General features: G+C 40.4%; 1 protein-coding gene across 1 annotated transcript in view; it reads right to left on the bottom strand.

Moving 5' to 3' along the window:
• Positions 1-15,738, bottom strand: part of tmem8b (transmembrane protein 8B) — a 221,663-nt gene that overhangs the window by 136,395 nt on the left and 69,530 nt on the right. The window contains exon 3 of the mRNA XM_072664458.1: positions 3,144-3,351. Coding sequence (XP_072520559.1) covers positions 3,144-3,351 — 208 coding nt within the window. The remainder of the gene's footprint in view (positions 1-3,143; positions 3,352-15,738) is intronic.

Genomic DNA, 15,738 nt, shown 5'->3' on the forward strand with positions numbered 1-15,738 from the left:
TCCTGTGTTGTCTTGAATATGTGCTTGGGGTCATTGTCTGGTTAAAAGGTGAACCTTTGGCCCAGTCTGAGGTCCTGAGCGCTCTGGACCAGGTTTTCATTAAGAATATTTCTGTGCTTTCATCCATTCAGCTTACCATCCACCATGACTAGTCTCCCTGTCACAGCTACTACCCCCCCCCCCCCATCACAACATGATGCTGCCACCACCATGCTTCACTGCAGAGATGATATATGAGCAGTGCCTGGTTTCCTTCAGACATGATGCTTAGATTTGAGGCCAAAAAGTTCAATCTTGGTTTCATCAGACCAGAGAATCTTGTTTCATGTGTATTATCCTGAAAAGAGGCTTCTGTTTGGACACCTTGCCATAAAGCCCAGATTGGTGGAGTGCTGCAGTGATGGTTGACCATCTGGAGCGCAGCCAGAGTGGCCTTTCTTGGACTTTGGTCACCATTTGGTGTGTTGTTGGTCACCTCTCTTATCACGGCCCTTCTCCCCCAACTACTGTTTGGTGGGACAGCCAGCTTTAGGAAGAGTCCTGGTTGTTCCAAATGTCTTCCATTTAAGAATTATGGAGGCCGCTGTACTCTTGGGAACTTTCAGTGCAGCAGAAATTTTTGTAGCGTTATCCAGATCTGTGCCTCCACACAATCCTGTCTCTGAGCTCTACAGGCAGTTCTTTCCTCCTCATGGCTTGGTTTTTGCTTTTATATGCATTGCCAGTCGTGAGACCTTATATAATTGTCTATGCGAAACTTTTTACTTTCTCGTTATGGGGTATTGAGTGCTGACTTATTGGATGTGCTGGGTTATGTCCTTGCAACAGCTCACAGCCACATTGCATAGCTTGGCTCAAACTTGACCTAGCCCAGCCTGACGGAGCTGTTTGTACGTCTCTGTGCTATTGTCCTGGATGTGCTAGCTGTGTCTGTGTGTCCAGTCGTCCAAGGTGTGTGGTTAGCTACGTCTAGAGACTGCAGTAGAGTTGGGTATGGTTAGCTTTTAGCACATCACCCAGCTAGCACCTTCATTGCCTCTCCCCTTGGCCATTTGCAATCCCTGCAGCGGCACCTCTTCCAGCCAGTGCTTCGTCAGTATCTACTGTATGCTTTTACTTTCACTCTTTTCCTGTTGCTCTCGACTGTGGATAGAAGTTATATTTACATCTGGTACCACATGGATATTCGTTGTTTACCTCTTTGCATGCTACAGATGAACCTTAGGCTGGAAAAAGCTGGCACGTTCCTTTAAGCTTCAGAGATAATCAGGCTATATGCAAGCTATTATGTGAGAGACTGGGCTCATTCTGTGACGATAACAATAAGCAGACTGCTGTCTGTCCATTATTCCTGTGTGTTGTCATGCAGCCCACATATTTCACAGTCCTTTTCTGCTCAGTAAAGAAAACTGTTGACTCAACAAGCAATGAAAAGTGCATTTGCTTTAAAATGTTTATGTGCAGCCTCGAAATTAGTTCTATATCCATTAGGGAGAAGATAATGGCGGTGCTAAGTGCAAATCACTTGCTAATTTACACACGATTATACAGAATATTAGCGCATGAATCCTAGTCTGGGTCTCAAGAACATGACTCTTTTAAATGTTTTCCATTTGCTTGGCTCTCTCTCTCTCTTTTTTTTTTTTTTTTTTTCTTCATTTCAATTTCCTCCCCAAGGGGAACAATGTGAGTAGTACAGCCTGCTGTACATTAGTGTTGATTTGCAGAAAGCCATTATTAGGCCCTAATTTAGCAACTGCTGACACATTATAATTTAAGCATATCCCAAGATGCATGATTGACCCTGACTGTAACCCCAATAATTGTGTTCTTTCAAGAAGTAAATGCATTTTATTGGCTGTTTTTCTCCAGAGAAAAAAAAAATAGAACTGCTAGAATTTTGGTCCGCAGACGAAAGTAAATCTTAAGTCTGTCTGTAAGAAAAAAAGTGTTTTAAAAAAAAGTGGGTGTTTTAAATGACTTTCTTTGCATGAGCACACAGCACTTGTTTAATTAAGGTACAGGTTATAAGTACTCCCTGGATTAAGTACAACCTGCTGTTTGTTTGTTTGTTTTTTATTCCTTTCTGATAAAGAAAAGCAATTTGCATTCTGACTTATTACTTATACAGATACAGGTTGAGATCTACACATTTTTTCCTCTTGATTCAATATTAAGAACAAACGCTTGTAACAGCTGTTTTATCTTTCTTTAAAACAAAAATAACTTTTTCATTAAATGCAGATTCAGTAATGAAATACATTTTCTTATACTTACAAACACAAATGTGGAATTGACTGAATGTTTTAGCATCTTTACTTTCAGATTATTTATTTTATTCATTACATTTAAATTTTAAAATAACATTTAACAACTGACATTTCATATTTTAGTTACAAGTGAGAAGTATTTAATACTTTTTTATATCAAATTGCATTTTGTTATCGCCAGTGATAACCATGACGTCAAGGGTTATAGATGATTTACTGCTAATATTGTTTCTGTTCAACATATGTTGTGAGCCTGTACAAAAATTAATGATGCGTGACAGTTTACTTTAAATTATATTTATATTTATAAAGTCATTTTTAGTGACTAACCCTCCTAAATATTTAGAGCTCAGTTCATTAACAGATTAAATGGACAGATCAAACTAAACAAATAAAATTAAACATGCACATTTGACCAGGGGAAATAATTTGATCGGGACATCTCTATAATTTACCATTAATCTATGAAAAATGCTAAGGTGGACTTATGACAAAAGGTGTTCTGCTGAAAGAAAAGATTGGGAACTCAAGAGCAATGGAATCTCAGAAATGAAAGCCACAGGTCTAGGAAATGTATTATTATTGCAATTACATAAAAAGATATCTACTGAAAAGATTAATTTTGCAAGTAAGTACTTTATTAAAAGGCTATATTAAAGTTTTATGTCACTAATGCATTGAAAAGGCAATAAACATATAAATATCACTTAAAAAATTTAAAACTATAAAAACAAATTGAATACATAAAAATTCAATCAAATATGTAAATATGTTCTTCAGAATTTAGATGTAAACTGAAACATAGAACTGTGTTGATTTTATTTATTTATTTATTTATTTATTTATTTATTTATTTTAAACTGCCTGTCTCACCTTGACAGAGATTTTCCCTTCGTCCTTTGGTAGGTGTGCAGCCAGGAACCAGTCTCCAGGGAGTGGGCTGGTGACATTAAACACCCCTGTGGTGCGGTTGGGCAGCGTCCATGTCAGAGTGACAGCGAAGGACCCTGGGATGATGGTGTCCCGTGGGAAATGGGTGTTGAGCGGGTTGATCACTGGAGGGGCTCCCGACCGGAAATATCTGCCAAACAGAAAGACAAATGAAATTGTTACACATTGGACACACCTGGTACACAGTGGACACATCTGTTACACCACAGACACTTCCTATTTGCTACCTGCCATCTGGCAAAAGTGGATAAATCTGCCAGAGAGATTTGCTTTATCCATTCGACACTGGGGCTGTTTGACTAAAATAAGATACTTATTGCCAAATTATCAGCGAAGGTAATGTGATTATAGAATTAGCTGAGGATCTAATAAAGGTTAAGAAAGACAGGAAAATAGTTCCCTCCTCCTCTGCTTGATGGGGTATGTTGGACAGTAGTTATTTGTCTTAGTGGTAGCATGATTGATTGCTGTCATTGAGCTGAACGGAGAGCTTAATTGACTGATGGATATTGTGGAGCTGAGTAGGAAAGCAGATTAATGTGGAAGAGGACAGTTTTTTTTGTTATGCTAGAGTTGTTATTATTAGAAGTATTTTATTGTTTTTATTTAATATGTGCAAAAATTTGGACACCCAGTTGTGAAGTATCTGTCTCTGTATACATCTAAGTATCTACATTTTACTCATTAGAACTGATTAGGCAGATCATGGATCATCATCAGGACTTGTCAGCTGTCATACATCCAATGACTCTGCAAAACATGTACTAATCTAATCTAATCAACAACCATGGGCTCCTCTAAGCAAATGGCTAAGAATTAGCTTTGTGAGGCCTACAAAAAAGGGAAGCCTTTATAAAGACATCAGTGCTTCCAACGCTCTCTTTCCACTGTCCAAAATATCATTAAGAAATGGTAGTTAAGGGGATTTGTGGAAGTCAAGAAAACCCTCAGATAAAACTGCTCAAATGCTGGCCAGAAAGGCAAAGCAAATCCTTGTATGATCTCAAAGGACTGAAGGGGAGGTTTAGGATGCAGGGGTGGTTCTGCACTATTCTACTGTGCAGTGTTGCACAAACACAAATGCCCTAAAGAAACTTCATGTGCAATATATTGCCAGTTGTCTGACACCTAGAAAAGCCACAGACATTTTGGAAACTCTGAAACTCTGGAGAGACAGAAAGAAAGTGTGTCCTGTTTAGCATAATCCATGCCCTCCACGTGCTAAAGCTGCAGGTGTGCTTTTCTCCCTGCTGTTTTCATGAATCCAACAAGAAATAAACACCATACAATTAGTTGCATATTTGCGAGTAAGCAACAGCTTCTTTGTGTGTGTGTGAAATAGGGACTCGATGGGGAGTCACCCTTAAATCAATTAGAATTCAGAAGACGCTCCAATTTCTCTTTTCTCTTACAGAAATGCGAAATTGAGAATAGTGACTAATACTAAATTATGCATGAACTTGAGTTGCGAACAAATATTCTGACGCTACACTCTACTGTTAACATTTTCAGCCATGCTCCATCTGGGCTGTAATCTTTTGGGCTAAAAAAATGAACAAGCTGCAATTCAGGCACATCACACTTACTATCCAATTCCTTTGTTGTTTATTTCTGATGTGAGATAGAGGCCTAATAAGAGTGTGTTTCCTTGCTGCGCTTTAAGACTCAGCCTGGCAATCAGGTTTAAAAAGGACTCTGACAGTGTGAATCTGCTATGCATCATACCACATGAAAAAAGGCTTCACCTTGCGTGATTATTTTTGTGGAACTGAGTCTGCTGTAGTTTGTCAATCGCAACCCTGACAAGCGTCAGATGCAAAAGGCTCCTGTGAATAGGAATCACAACAAAGGCTGACAATTACATTCTGTGTGCTGTTCTTTTTTTTTTTTCGTCCACGCTGGCGACTGTTTGTGAACGAGGCAAATATGACAAATCGTTGAATAGTGTACTTTGGATAATGGGTCGCTGAAAGGTTTCAAATTGGTGGTATAACAGGAAGATAGGCTGCACTGATCATATTTGTGTGGATATTGTCATCAGCCATCACTATCAAAGTTAGCTTCTCCGCCACATGAATATTTAACCACACAAATCCTTCTGCAAAGCTGCCTTGGGTTGAGTCACCTTAGAGGGCCCATATCATACATATTTCACAATTTCTTTCCCTACCAAAAACAATCGTAAGTCATTTTTACATGACCATTGTGGCTGTGGGGGCATGGTCAAGCATCACGACCCACAAACTAGGTCACTTAGAGCAGGAGAATTTGCTCCTGGCTTAAAAATGTCAGGCCTGCACCTACAACACAGGCATGCAGTTGCGTGGGTTTATAGGAGGCGATAAAGTGCTTGTTTTACTCCTCATGTCATGCTCTAAATTACTCAGCAATGGCCATTTGAGGTCACAAGGCATGTTTGAGAGGTTGCCTAGTAGGTAAGATGGTCAAATAGAGAAGATGAACTTTAGATATACTAGATATAATCTTTTAAAAGATGGTACCTGGTGGTGGTACAAAAGACCCTGTTTATACATTATCACTTTATGCATCTTGAGTATCAGGATTACATCTGGATATATCTGGATGAAGTGTAAATGCATCCAAGACTCATTTAAAACAGATACTCAACCCCCTTCAGGAGGTGGTCCGAAACACATTTAAGCCACATGTTGAATCAATGTAAACTTATCCTTTCTTCCAAGACACATTCCACCACCAAAACCAGTCCCAGTCCAACAGAAACATCTACCCATGCAGTGCGTTGCTGGGAACGTGATCAGTGTCTATAAGGAAGATAGTCATGGACGAGCAAATTTTCATGTTCCGTCCCACAGAGCGTTCGGATTTTAGTCTGACTAACTGCACATGCATTTGACTACCCAGTGTAAACACGTGGTTAAAATCAGGAAACAATCCAGTTACTGACCACATGAAGTGACCAGGTATAAACTGGGTCATAGAACCCTCATCACCTCAAGCCATTCCAAAAAGCAAATGTTACCATGCTGCCAAATGATTATTTCAGTGTGTTTTTGCTTTTACATAGCCCTACTAATCTCAGAACACCTCACAATGACTTATAATCATTTTCCCAAATACTCCCAAATTAAATGCAGGTAGAAATCATGGCTATGCTCCACAGTGACTTGAGCAGTCCCATGATGCTTATCCCCAAACCTGACAGTTCTCGTCTGTGCTGACTATCAAAGAATCAACACAGTGTCTAAAGTCAGTGCCTATCCAGTGCCGGATATAGATTAGGTACTGCTCCCATCAACATAACAAAGGGTTTCTGACACATCCCCTTGACTCCAGCATCCCACAAAAATACAGCTTTCTCCACACTATTTGGCTTGCACCAATTTCCAATGCTTCTATTTGAGCTGTCTGGTGCTGCAGCCACTCGTTGACAGAATTCTCTGCCCTCACTGTGCATACAGCGCTGCCTACTTCAATGATACAATCATTTATAGCAACGATTGGCATGTGCAGCATTTCAGAGCCATCCTAAAGCCCTGTAAGCAAGCAGGGATCAAGGCAAACCCAAAGAGTTATGCAGTTGAATGGGTAGAGGTATGGTATCTAGGCCTTCACTAGAGTCATGTACAGGTCTATTCCGAAATGTATTGAACACTGCAACAACTGTGACCTGTGGGAGATCCAAGACCAAATAGGAGGTAGAATGTAGTTCTGGGTTCTGGGGCTGGCTGGATGCTAATGCAGATTTGGGCCTAATTAACCGGGTGTCATTAGCCCGCTGACTGATCTCATCTAAAAAGGGTGCCAGAAATGGTCCAGTGGATGGAGCAGTGCCAACAGGCCTTTCACTGAGTGAAGGCAGTTCTCTGTGGGGGCCCACTGATGAATTCACCTGACTTTGCTCCACCTTTGTCTCTTGCAGACTGATGTGTTTAGACAGAGGGATGGGGCCCATGTTTTCCCAGGTGGTGAAGGGAAGCACAGTCTGGTGCTGTATATTAGTTGAACAAGGTCTGTTACACACTGGGTAGAGCACCACTGAGAAAGTGTGTCTTTTCATCAAGTGGATGGTCCTTAATCTCTCTTACTACTTGTTTGGTTACCCTTTTACCCTTGATATTAGCATTGGTATGTATGGTATGGTAAATTTGACATGGCTCAGATAGTGGTGGCTGATTTCCTCTCTCACTGAGGGGGAGTTGGCTAGAGCCTGAATGGCTGTCCGGCCTGATTGCGGTTGAGGTATGTTGCAGTGGGGGAGTGGTCAAGCAGCACCTGCAGGATGAAGAGCCGGACAGGATGAATCGGCGGGCTGAGTAGGCCAAGGTGTTCACCTGTGTTTTGTTTCTCGAAGCCTATTTATACCCCTATGCTCTATCCCAGTAGACTGTTGGAGACTAGAAAGACTCATATTTTACACTCTGTGTCCCTCCATTCTGGCTCAAGTGTCCTCAAACCACACCCACAAGCCAGGGCTAACACCAACTCTTTCTTTTTTGCTGTTATGTGTTCAAGACAGATATACACTATTTGTTTAAATGTTTGTGGACACCCCTTCCCATGAATGCATTCAGCTACTTTAAGTTGTACATATTGCAGACACACATACACAGCTTGTCTAGTCCTTGTAGAGAAGTACTGCCAACAGAATAGGACTCTCTGGAGCAGATATGCCTAATTCCAGACGGACCATTCCATTCCTTCCCTGGACAGTAGAGACAGTTACTCCAACAAAAGCAGGATAAACTCTTTTTAATACCCTTGATTACAGAAGAAACTATGAATGATCAGGTGTCCCAATACTTTTGTCCATACAAATGTACAAAACACATGACCACCCGCTGTTTCTTGTTCCCTGCATTAATTCTAGCTTGTCAAGTGTTGCCATTGGATCCAATCATGGCTGTGCCTTGCGTCCACTCCTGTTGATGACATTCATTGACAGGATAGCAAGGTGTAGCCTGGGGCAGGAGGGCTTCTTGTTGAGGAACTGGGGGCGGGAGGTGACCTGCTGGCCTCTTACTTGAATGGTGTGCAGCTAAGTGCAAGGCGGTCTGTATAATAATCAGCACCTTCGAGTATAAAGCCCTGATTGTATTCCGAGAATAATGCCATGCTCCCTCCAGGAACTTGCCCTAGTGGATGAGTTCAAGTATGTAGGATTTTATTTATGAGTGATGGTAAGAGGATTTGTGGGATCAACCGCAGGTTAGGTGCAATGATTGCTTCTCTCGATTTACTGGTCCATCATGGACATATGTGTATGCATTGGTTTATGAGATCACAAAAACTATGATTTCCAGAGTCTAGAGACTGTTTCTAAATGTGGACAGTCTTAACTGGAAAAGGAACAGATGTGTTTGATACTCTTAGAGTGGTTCCCTTGGTGAATTAACATACATTCAAATTAGAAAACGATCATGCCGACATTAAAGGTAACCTTATGGCGGCGACAATATCATCCACACCCAATCTTCAAGAGAACCACTGTGGATAGAGTGTTTTCCCCCTCCTGCCTTAGACAGCTAAGCAATCCCAGAGGAGTGCAGCTCTAACCTGGAGGGGGCTAGGGGTCTTTGACAGGTAATAACTCAAACCACAACTGCTGATGCACTGTAGGGTTATTAGGAAAGTCACTGCGCCCTCCCCTCTCACTTTAAACCTCAAGGAGCGCATATGTCTGAAGCATGTCGCCACAGCCAGGCCTCCCCCCCCCCCCCCCCTCTCCTTTTCCTCCTTTTTTTCCTCCTTGTCCATCCTTTGCTCAGGCACCAGAATTAAAAGTTTCTTGAGTGAGGAGTGCAAAATCTCATGTCATGGACTCGTTTACCTGAGTAATCTAACAGCTAGCTAATTTCGGCTGTGATTCATGCTTGGTTAAGGACACTCCCACGCATTCTTGCTCAAGAGAAATATACCCTTTCAAACGAAGAGGAACAGTGAGGCCATTTTTTCATCCATTTTTGCTTTGGCGCAGAGTGACTACCATATGATAATGCATCAAAATCGTTCCAGCCTAATTATAAATGTGAGTCAGGTTTCTGTCACATTTTTGAACCGCAAATTACTTTGTGTATCCCGATCGAAAAATAGAAAAGTGCATAATTTTGGCTCACTACATGCATTATCTGTCGTGGCTACCATCAGAATAATTTCCTACTTTTGAAAACAGTCATTTTTGTCCATTTCAGTAGGACCACATTTGTGTTTCATAGCCATTATGAGATTGCTGTCATTTCACAGTACTGGGCGAACAGTGGTTCCCAAGATGTACTCCCAGAAAGATTCTGCATCATGAAAATGATCATAGATACTATTTGCACACACAATGTAACATTTTAAGTGATTGACTTGAAAAAAAAAAAGTAAGCTCTATTGGGCCAGGATTAGTTGTACATTGGGAGGTCTAAATGGAGCAGCGTCATGTCAGTCATTGTTACAGAACACACACTCCCATGTCAGTAAAGATTCCAGCACCTTTTACATTCTGAAAAACAAGCAGTAAAAATTTACCTCAGGTTATTAATTAATCCTGTGCAACTCGACATGTGGGTAAATATTCAGCCATATCCTGTGAAAAAGGGTATAGAGTTTTTTCTACAGCTCTTCTCAAGTATGGAGGTGCTTGAGGAGGCATTTAGTTTTGTTGTGCATAGCACAAATCTTTTGGGTCGTTCAGATCTTTGGCAAACCCCTGTCAAATCTAGAAGATGAACCGAAGGACTCCTTAGAGAGCATGACGCTGCTGGCAGCTTTAGGCAAGTCATAGTGTAACTGAGTGTTCTGAACATGTGGCTGCAAATTTTCACACTAAAATTTCATCATTACATTTAATTATAAGTGGGTTATAAGATGGTTATCATGTTTTGTTGGAGGTGACTACATAATCTTATATAGTGTAATTTCACAGCTCTTGAGTGGCACAATGGTCTAACTGCTACTCATCAAGTGGGAGGACAAATTGACTGAGCTCGCTCCGGGTGGGTAGATGGCGCGCTCTCCCATTGTCACTTTTAAGTGATGTTGGCCAGCACAGGCATCTGTTAGCTGATGTGGTGGAGCTGGACACCCAGCGCTTTCCCTCCCCGGCAATGCCGCAATGGCGGCAGTTAAAAAAAAAAAGAGGTGGTGGCTGGCTTGGAGTATATCGGAGGAAATGTGTTAAGTCCTTACTCTTCTGGTATCGAGGGCATTGCTTGTGCTAGGGGAGTTACGTATTGGCAGTAGCAAATTGGGAAGAAAAAGGAAACAATTCTACAAAAACAAAAGAAAATAAATCCTCACAGTCTGGATACATCATGTGGTAATGGGAGTCCTGGCCAACAGTAAACTGTTTGAGGGGGATGGGGTCCAGAATAAAAGTCTTATAAAATATGTAAGCAATTGCAGCTGCAGCTCGATATCCAATGTTTATGAGGCTCCACTCAACATGTACTGCTGACCAATCTGAGGTGTGAAAAGAGGAGCAGGTTCCACTAAACTAAATTAAATTGGCCAGATTGTTTTTTTTCCAGAGCAATCATTACCTGTATGCAAGGGCTGTTCCTAATAGTGGCAGTTCTAGGACAGCATGAACAGAATGGTCATTGTGTGGCCCAGGTCCCAAGTTCATAAACATTGACCCAGAATATTTGTTTTGGCTCAAAAGTGACCTAAAAAATGACCCAAAAAGGAAGTGCCCTCTTTAAAACCCATCACTGCATCCTTAACCTGCACCTCTACATACATAACGTCTAATGAAGCTGATTTACTTTCTTATTCAAATGTTCTGCTTAACCTTAAATAATGTGACAGTTACATTCTGTCGCTGATACAGAAGCAAAGTAATTGCTGTACCAGTTGAGATGAGGGCGCTATTGATCCGTCAGGGACATGGAGAAAGCATTACAACCAAGTTGCAGTTTTTCTAAATGTACTTTTGCTTTGCTCTGCTGGTGTCTGAATCAAACTGTGCTGACTATAATGCGCTGAATTCCTTTCTTGCTGATAAGTGAGTGGAAGCTTCATGAAAAGTAGCCAACCAGTTATGGGGGGTAGCCAATGCCAACCCAGTCACCCCCCCCCCTTATCTTCACCACAAACATTTGGATCCCATGCTTGAGCCACTGCCTCTCTAAATATATCAACAGGGCTGACCAGCATGTGGTGCCATGTGGTTTTCAGATCAAGTAAATCAAAAACAGCAGATGGGAATATGTTTCAGTAATCCTGTGACATAACATTGACATAACCATGTCATAATCTTGTCAAAATCATAAGCTGTCATGAGTATACAATAACATAACATGTTATTGTTACTTGTGATGTAATTACTTTTTGTGACAAACATGCATGATATCAAACATTGTAGTGTCTTTTAGCAGATATTTACATAATCTTACATAATCTAACAAAGGCAGCTGCTCTTCATCCCAAAATACACAAGCAAACCAGACCAGCAAAATTCATGCTGATCTACGCTGCTTGTTTCTGATGGATGCTTGAACATTTCATTATTAATGGATCAGTATAAATAATCAGGAATTGGAATAAAATATATATCTGTGGATATATTTGTGGATATATATGATGTTTGGAGGTGCAAAATACTGTATAATGCATTGTTATCAACTGGTATTGCTAACAATACTAACAATGCTAGTAATGCGGGACATAAAACAAATTTTGGTTATATTTAATATATAAGGAATTGTCAAACCAGTTGTGGTAGCTAACTGTTTATAGCTACAGTTATAACAGTTATTGTAGTTGTGGCACAACAGATAACACCACTACCTGCCAGTGAGCTACCACACCATGTGGGAGACCAGGGTTTGATTCCTGAATGCCCCCTCATTCAGCTTTACAGAAAATACTTTTTTGTTTTTGTTTGTTTGTAGAATGATGTCTATTAAAACATTTTTCACACCATATGTTCCAAACCACACAGATTTGTCTGTGTGAAATAAATGAAGAACTGGATTTTGAGTGGGTTAAAAGATTTTTTGGGTATGTATTCATGATTTCAGTGAAGAATACTTCAAATATCAGACAAGTTTTGATCCATTGACTCTATCTGGAATGATAAGTGATAAAAGGAGAGAAATCGGACAGTAAATTATTCAGTATATTTATTTGACTCACTGATAAAACCCGAATGTTTCAGCGCTAGGCCTTCCTCTGCATGCTCATTGGACGCCAGTCAACACTGCTGTATAGGCCAAAGAGGTGTATACCCCCATTTATCGACAACATGTCAAGTCCAGTCAAATTTATTTGTATAGCGCTTTTTACAACTGTGGTTGTCACAAAGCAGCTTTACATAATTAGTAATTATTAAAAGACAGAAAAGCGAAAGAAATAACATAAGAAGACATGAAAGATCGAAGATCCCCAGTGAGCAAGCCACCGGCGACAGTGGCAAGGAAAAACTCCCTCAGAGCTGGAGGAAGAAACCTTGGGAGGAACCAAGACTCACCAGGGGAACCCGAATCCTCCTCTGGTCAGAACTATTTATAAATTATTGATAAAAGTTACCAAACCATCCATACTGTCGAACTGTTCTGATCATAATCATAATATAATAATCATGGTGTAGTATAACTTAATATATTCATGGCAGTCATGGTCAGAGTAATGAGAGTAATGATGGCTAATAGTGGTAATATTAATAGTGGCAGATAGTTAACAGTACAACATCACCAAGCTCAGGTATAATTCATCATTCTCCAACATTAACATTGAAAAATAGACTAAAATATATCAAAAATGTGTTTAAAAAATATACAAAAAGTGATCCGTGGTTTATTTCTTGGTATGTCATTGTGGTCTTTGTGGCTATGTGGGCAAAACAAAACAACAACTAAAACAATAATCTGTGAAGATAAATGTACAATTAGGAACAAAAATAAAAAATCCCTGATTGGGAAATAAGAATGTAGGACATGATGCCAATTTATTAAGCTTAATGAGTTTGGAAATGGAGCATTAGATTTTGAGGCATTCCTATGAGGATTTGATTCACATCAGGTCAAGATGTTGGATGATCACTACCCTACCTTACCCCCAACTCCCCAACTCCAATCTATTAAAACACCTGGTATTAGTCATGGTGCCAATAGGTTCATGTTTATCTACTCCAGAGAGTCCTACTCTTACAGGCACTAGATATGTCCCTGTGTGCATTTGCACGTCTGTGTTGGCAACAAATACAACTTAAACTAGCTGAATGCATTCATCCACAAACATTTGGACACATGTTTTTAACACTGTCCCACAGAAGTACTATGCCAACAATGTAAGGGTTAATGGCGATAATTTAGCATGCTAATCACTAATGCTAACCTGTGTCCCTTTCTAACACAAACAACATCAGTGTTTTTAAGTGACATATTCCTTTAAAATGAAAACTTTCAAAAATACAGCTTTCACTTATTCACAGTTTGATACCTCACTCCTACACTAAGCATGTCTGGACGCTGGTGGAGCTGACACCAGCTGTGGCCAGGCATTCTGATGATGAAGCGTTTTATTTATGCTGCTGAGCCCAGCTCCATATTAAGACTGCTTAGCTCTAGTCCCCACGGACCCCGAGGGCCGCCTCACTGCTGCTCCCTGTCCTTATGTTCATATATTAAACCTCAACCATGCGCATGTCCATGCAATCTACATCGTGCTAAAAGAACCCTGAGATTGACACCAGGTTTGACCCCATGCAGTGTCCTGAGGCTAATTAAAGATCAAGGCGCTGCTTTTCTTTTTTTTTCTTTCCTTCTCCTTTTCACTTTAAAGAAACACTCCAGCATTTTGAACCTAATCTCTATCTTCTGCAGGAGTAGCATATGGTTGATAATGACTTCAGTGCAGTGCATTCACAGTAATCGTAACGATACCAAGAGCTTGCCGGTTTTCAGTCTCCCTCAAATGTCTTTACTGGGTGGACAATAGTTTGGGCAGTTAACATGTCTGGAAGTCTCTCCAAAATGGACAAAAGGCTAGTTGGTCTTTGCACAAAAGTTCAAGACATTAGTGTGACCTTGCTAGTCTGCTGCAGTGCGCTGTTTACCGCTGCATGAACCTCAGCGTGGTTCAGAGTGAAAAGTAGCAGTATTTAGATGGCGGTGTGTACCAGAGTCAGATATCTAGGAATCTGCTTGTTTAGCGAAGCAGAGAAGGAGCAGATCTTTATGTTAACCCCACGTCACATCTCTGAACGGACAGACTGAAGACTACACCACCAAACAATTTGAGTGAATGCTGAATGAATTAATTAGCTAGCATTTTTTTATTTTAACCTGTCCCACTGTTTAGCCCTGCGTTCACTCTGATTTAGTTGAACTATAGTCTTATTGGTTGCCTGAGTTTTTGTAGTTGGAATTGAACATTTTTAAACCTGATGGAGTGGAATCTCCAGAAGACGTTTACCGCTACTATTCACGCCTCCACATTAATGAACATGGAAGTGTGATAATGGCCTATAGATAACAGGTACTAGGTGGCAATCATTGCTAGGTTGCTCACGTCCCATAATTTTGTCACTTTTAACACTTTTAAATTACAAACCTTTTTAAATGGAATTTTCTGCTATAAATAAGGGAAAATTCATACACGAATATGTAACATCTGCATGTATTATTTGAACAATATTTGATGTGTTTATTTTGCGATTCAAAAGGAGCTCCCGTCCACTGGTGGCCAGATACACACAAGCCAGTCTAGTGAACAATCCATGTTCTAGAAGAAGAATGGAAAACAGCAGCGCCACAGGATTCTGCTTTTCTCCGTTGTGGATCTTATTAAAAAGGAATTAATGGACACAAACTCATGCAGAAATGGTAAGAATTTCACATTCTACTACTGGTTAGGGTTGGGTTTAACGATTATGTTATGTTTGTTATGATTATGGTAGGGTGACTTTGATTTTCACATTTGGTTTACATATTTGGAGAAACATAATAAAATTGATATGGCTTATATGGAAGACCAGCTGTGACAGTGACGTGATTACCCCTCCCCCTCACTCTTGGCCATCTTCCATTACAGGTGCAAGTCTCCAACTGAACAGTTCAGCCCTCTCTGTGGTGCTCTTGAGTAAACAGAGCAGGCTGCTGAAGCCCATGTGTGTGGATTTGAGATGTTTTTCTCAGCTGGATTACTCGCTGATAGTTGATGACAGATTGAGGGTACCGCACTGTAGCTAGGGTAAATCCTGTTGTTTGCTATTCTGTGTGCATCTTGTCTGTATGTTACTCTGATCCTGAGATAAAAAGCCTAGAATACCGGTGCGGGAATTAGGTTCAGTGAATGGATTTGTCCCGTGGATTGGCCTGGCCGTGGATAAATTTGTCAGTATTAGGACCGATATCTGATCCTTGTATCGGATTGTTGCATCCCTACTATTTCCAGCTTTTTTTGTAGAATTAAGATGAATCACATTTCTGATTTTGTAACAAACCATGTCTAGAGGTGTAAAGGTTTGAAGTATCTTTACTTTTATTATGCTGAATTTCTTTCCATTTCCTCCGGGCCCTTTACACCACACTCTTAAAATATTCTTTGA

The sequence above is a fragment of the Salminus brasiliensis genome, chromosome 20, assembly GCF_030463535.1.
Source record: "Salminus brasiliensis chromosome 20, fSalBra1.hap2, whole genome shotgun sequence".
Classification (NCBI taxonomy): Eukaryota; Metazoa; Chordata; class Actinopteri; order Characiformes; family Bryconidae; genus Salminus; species Salminus brasiliensis.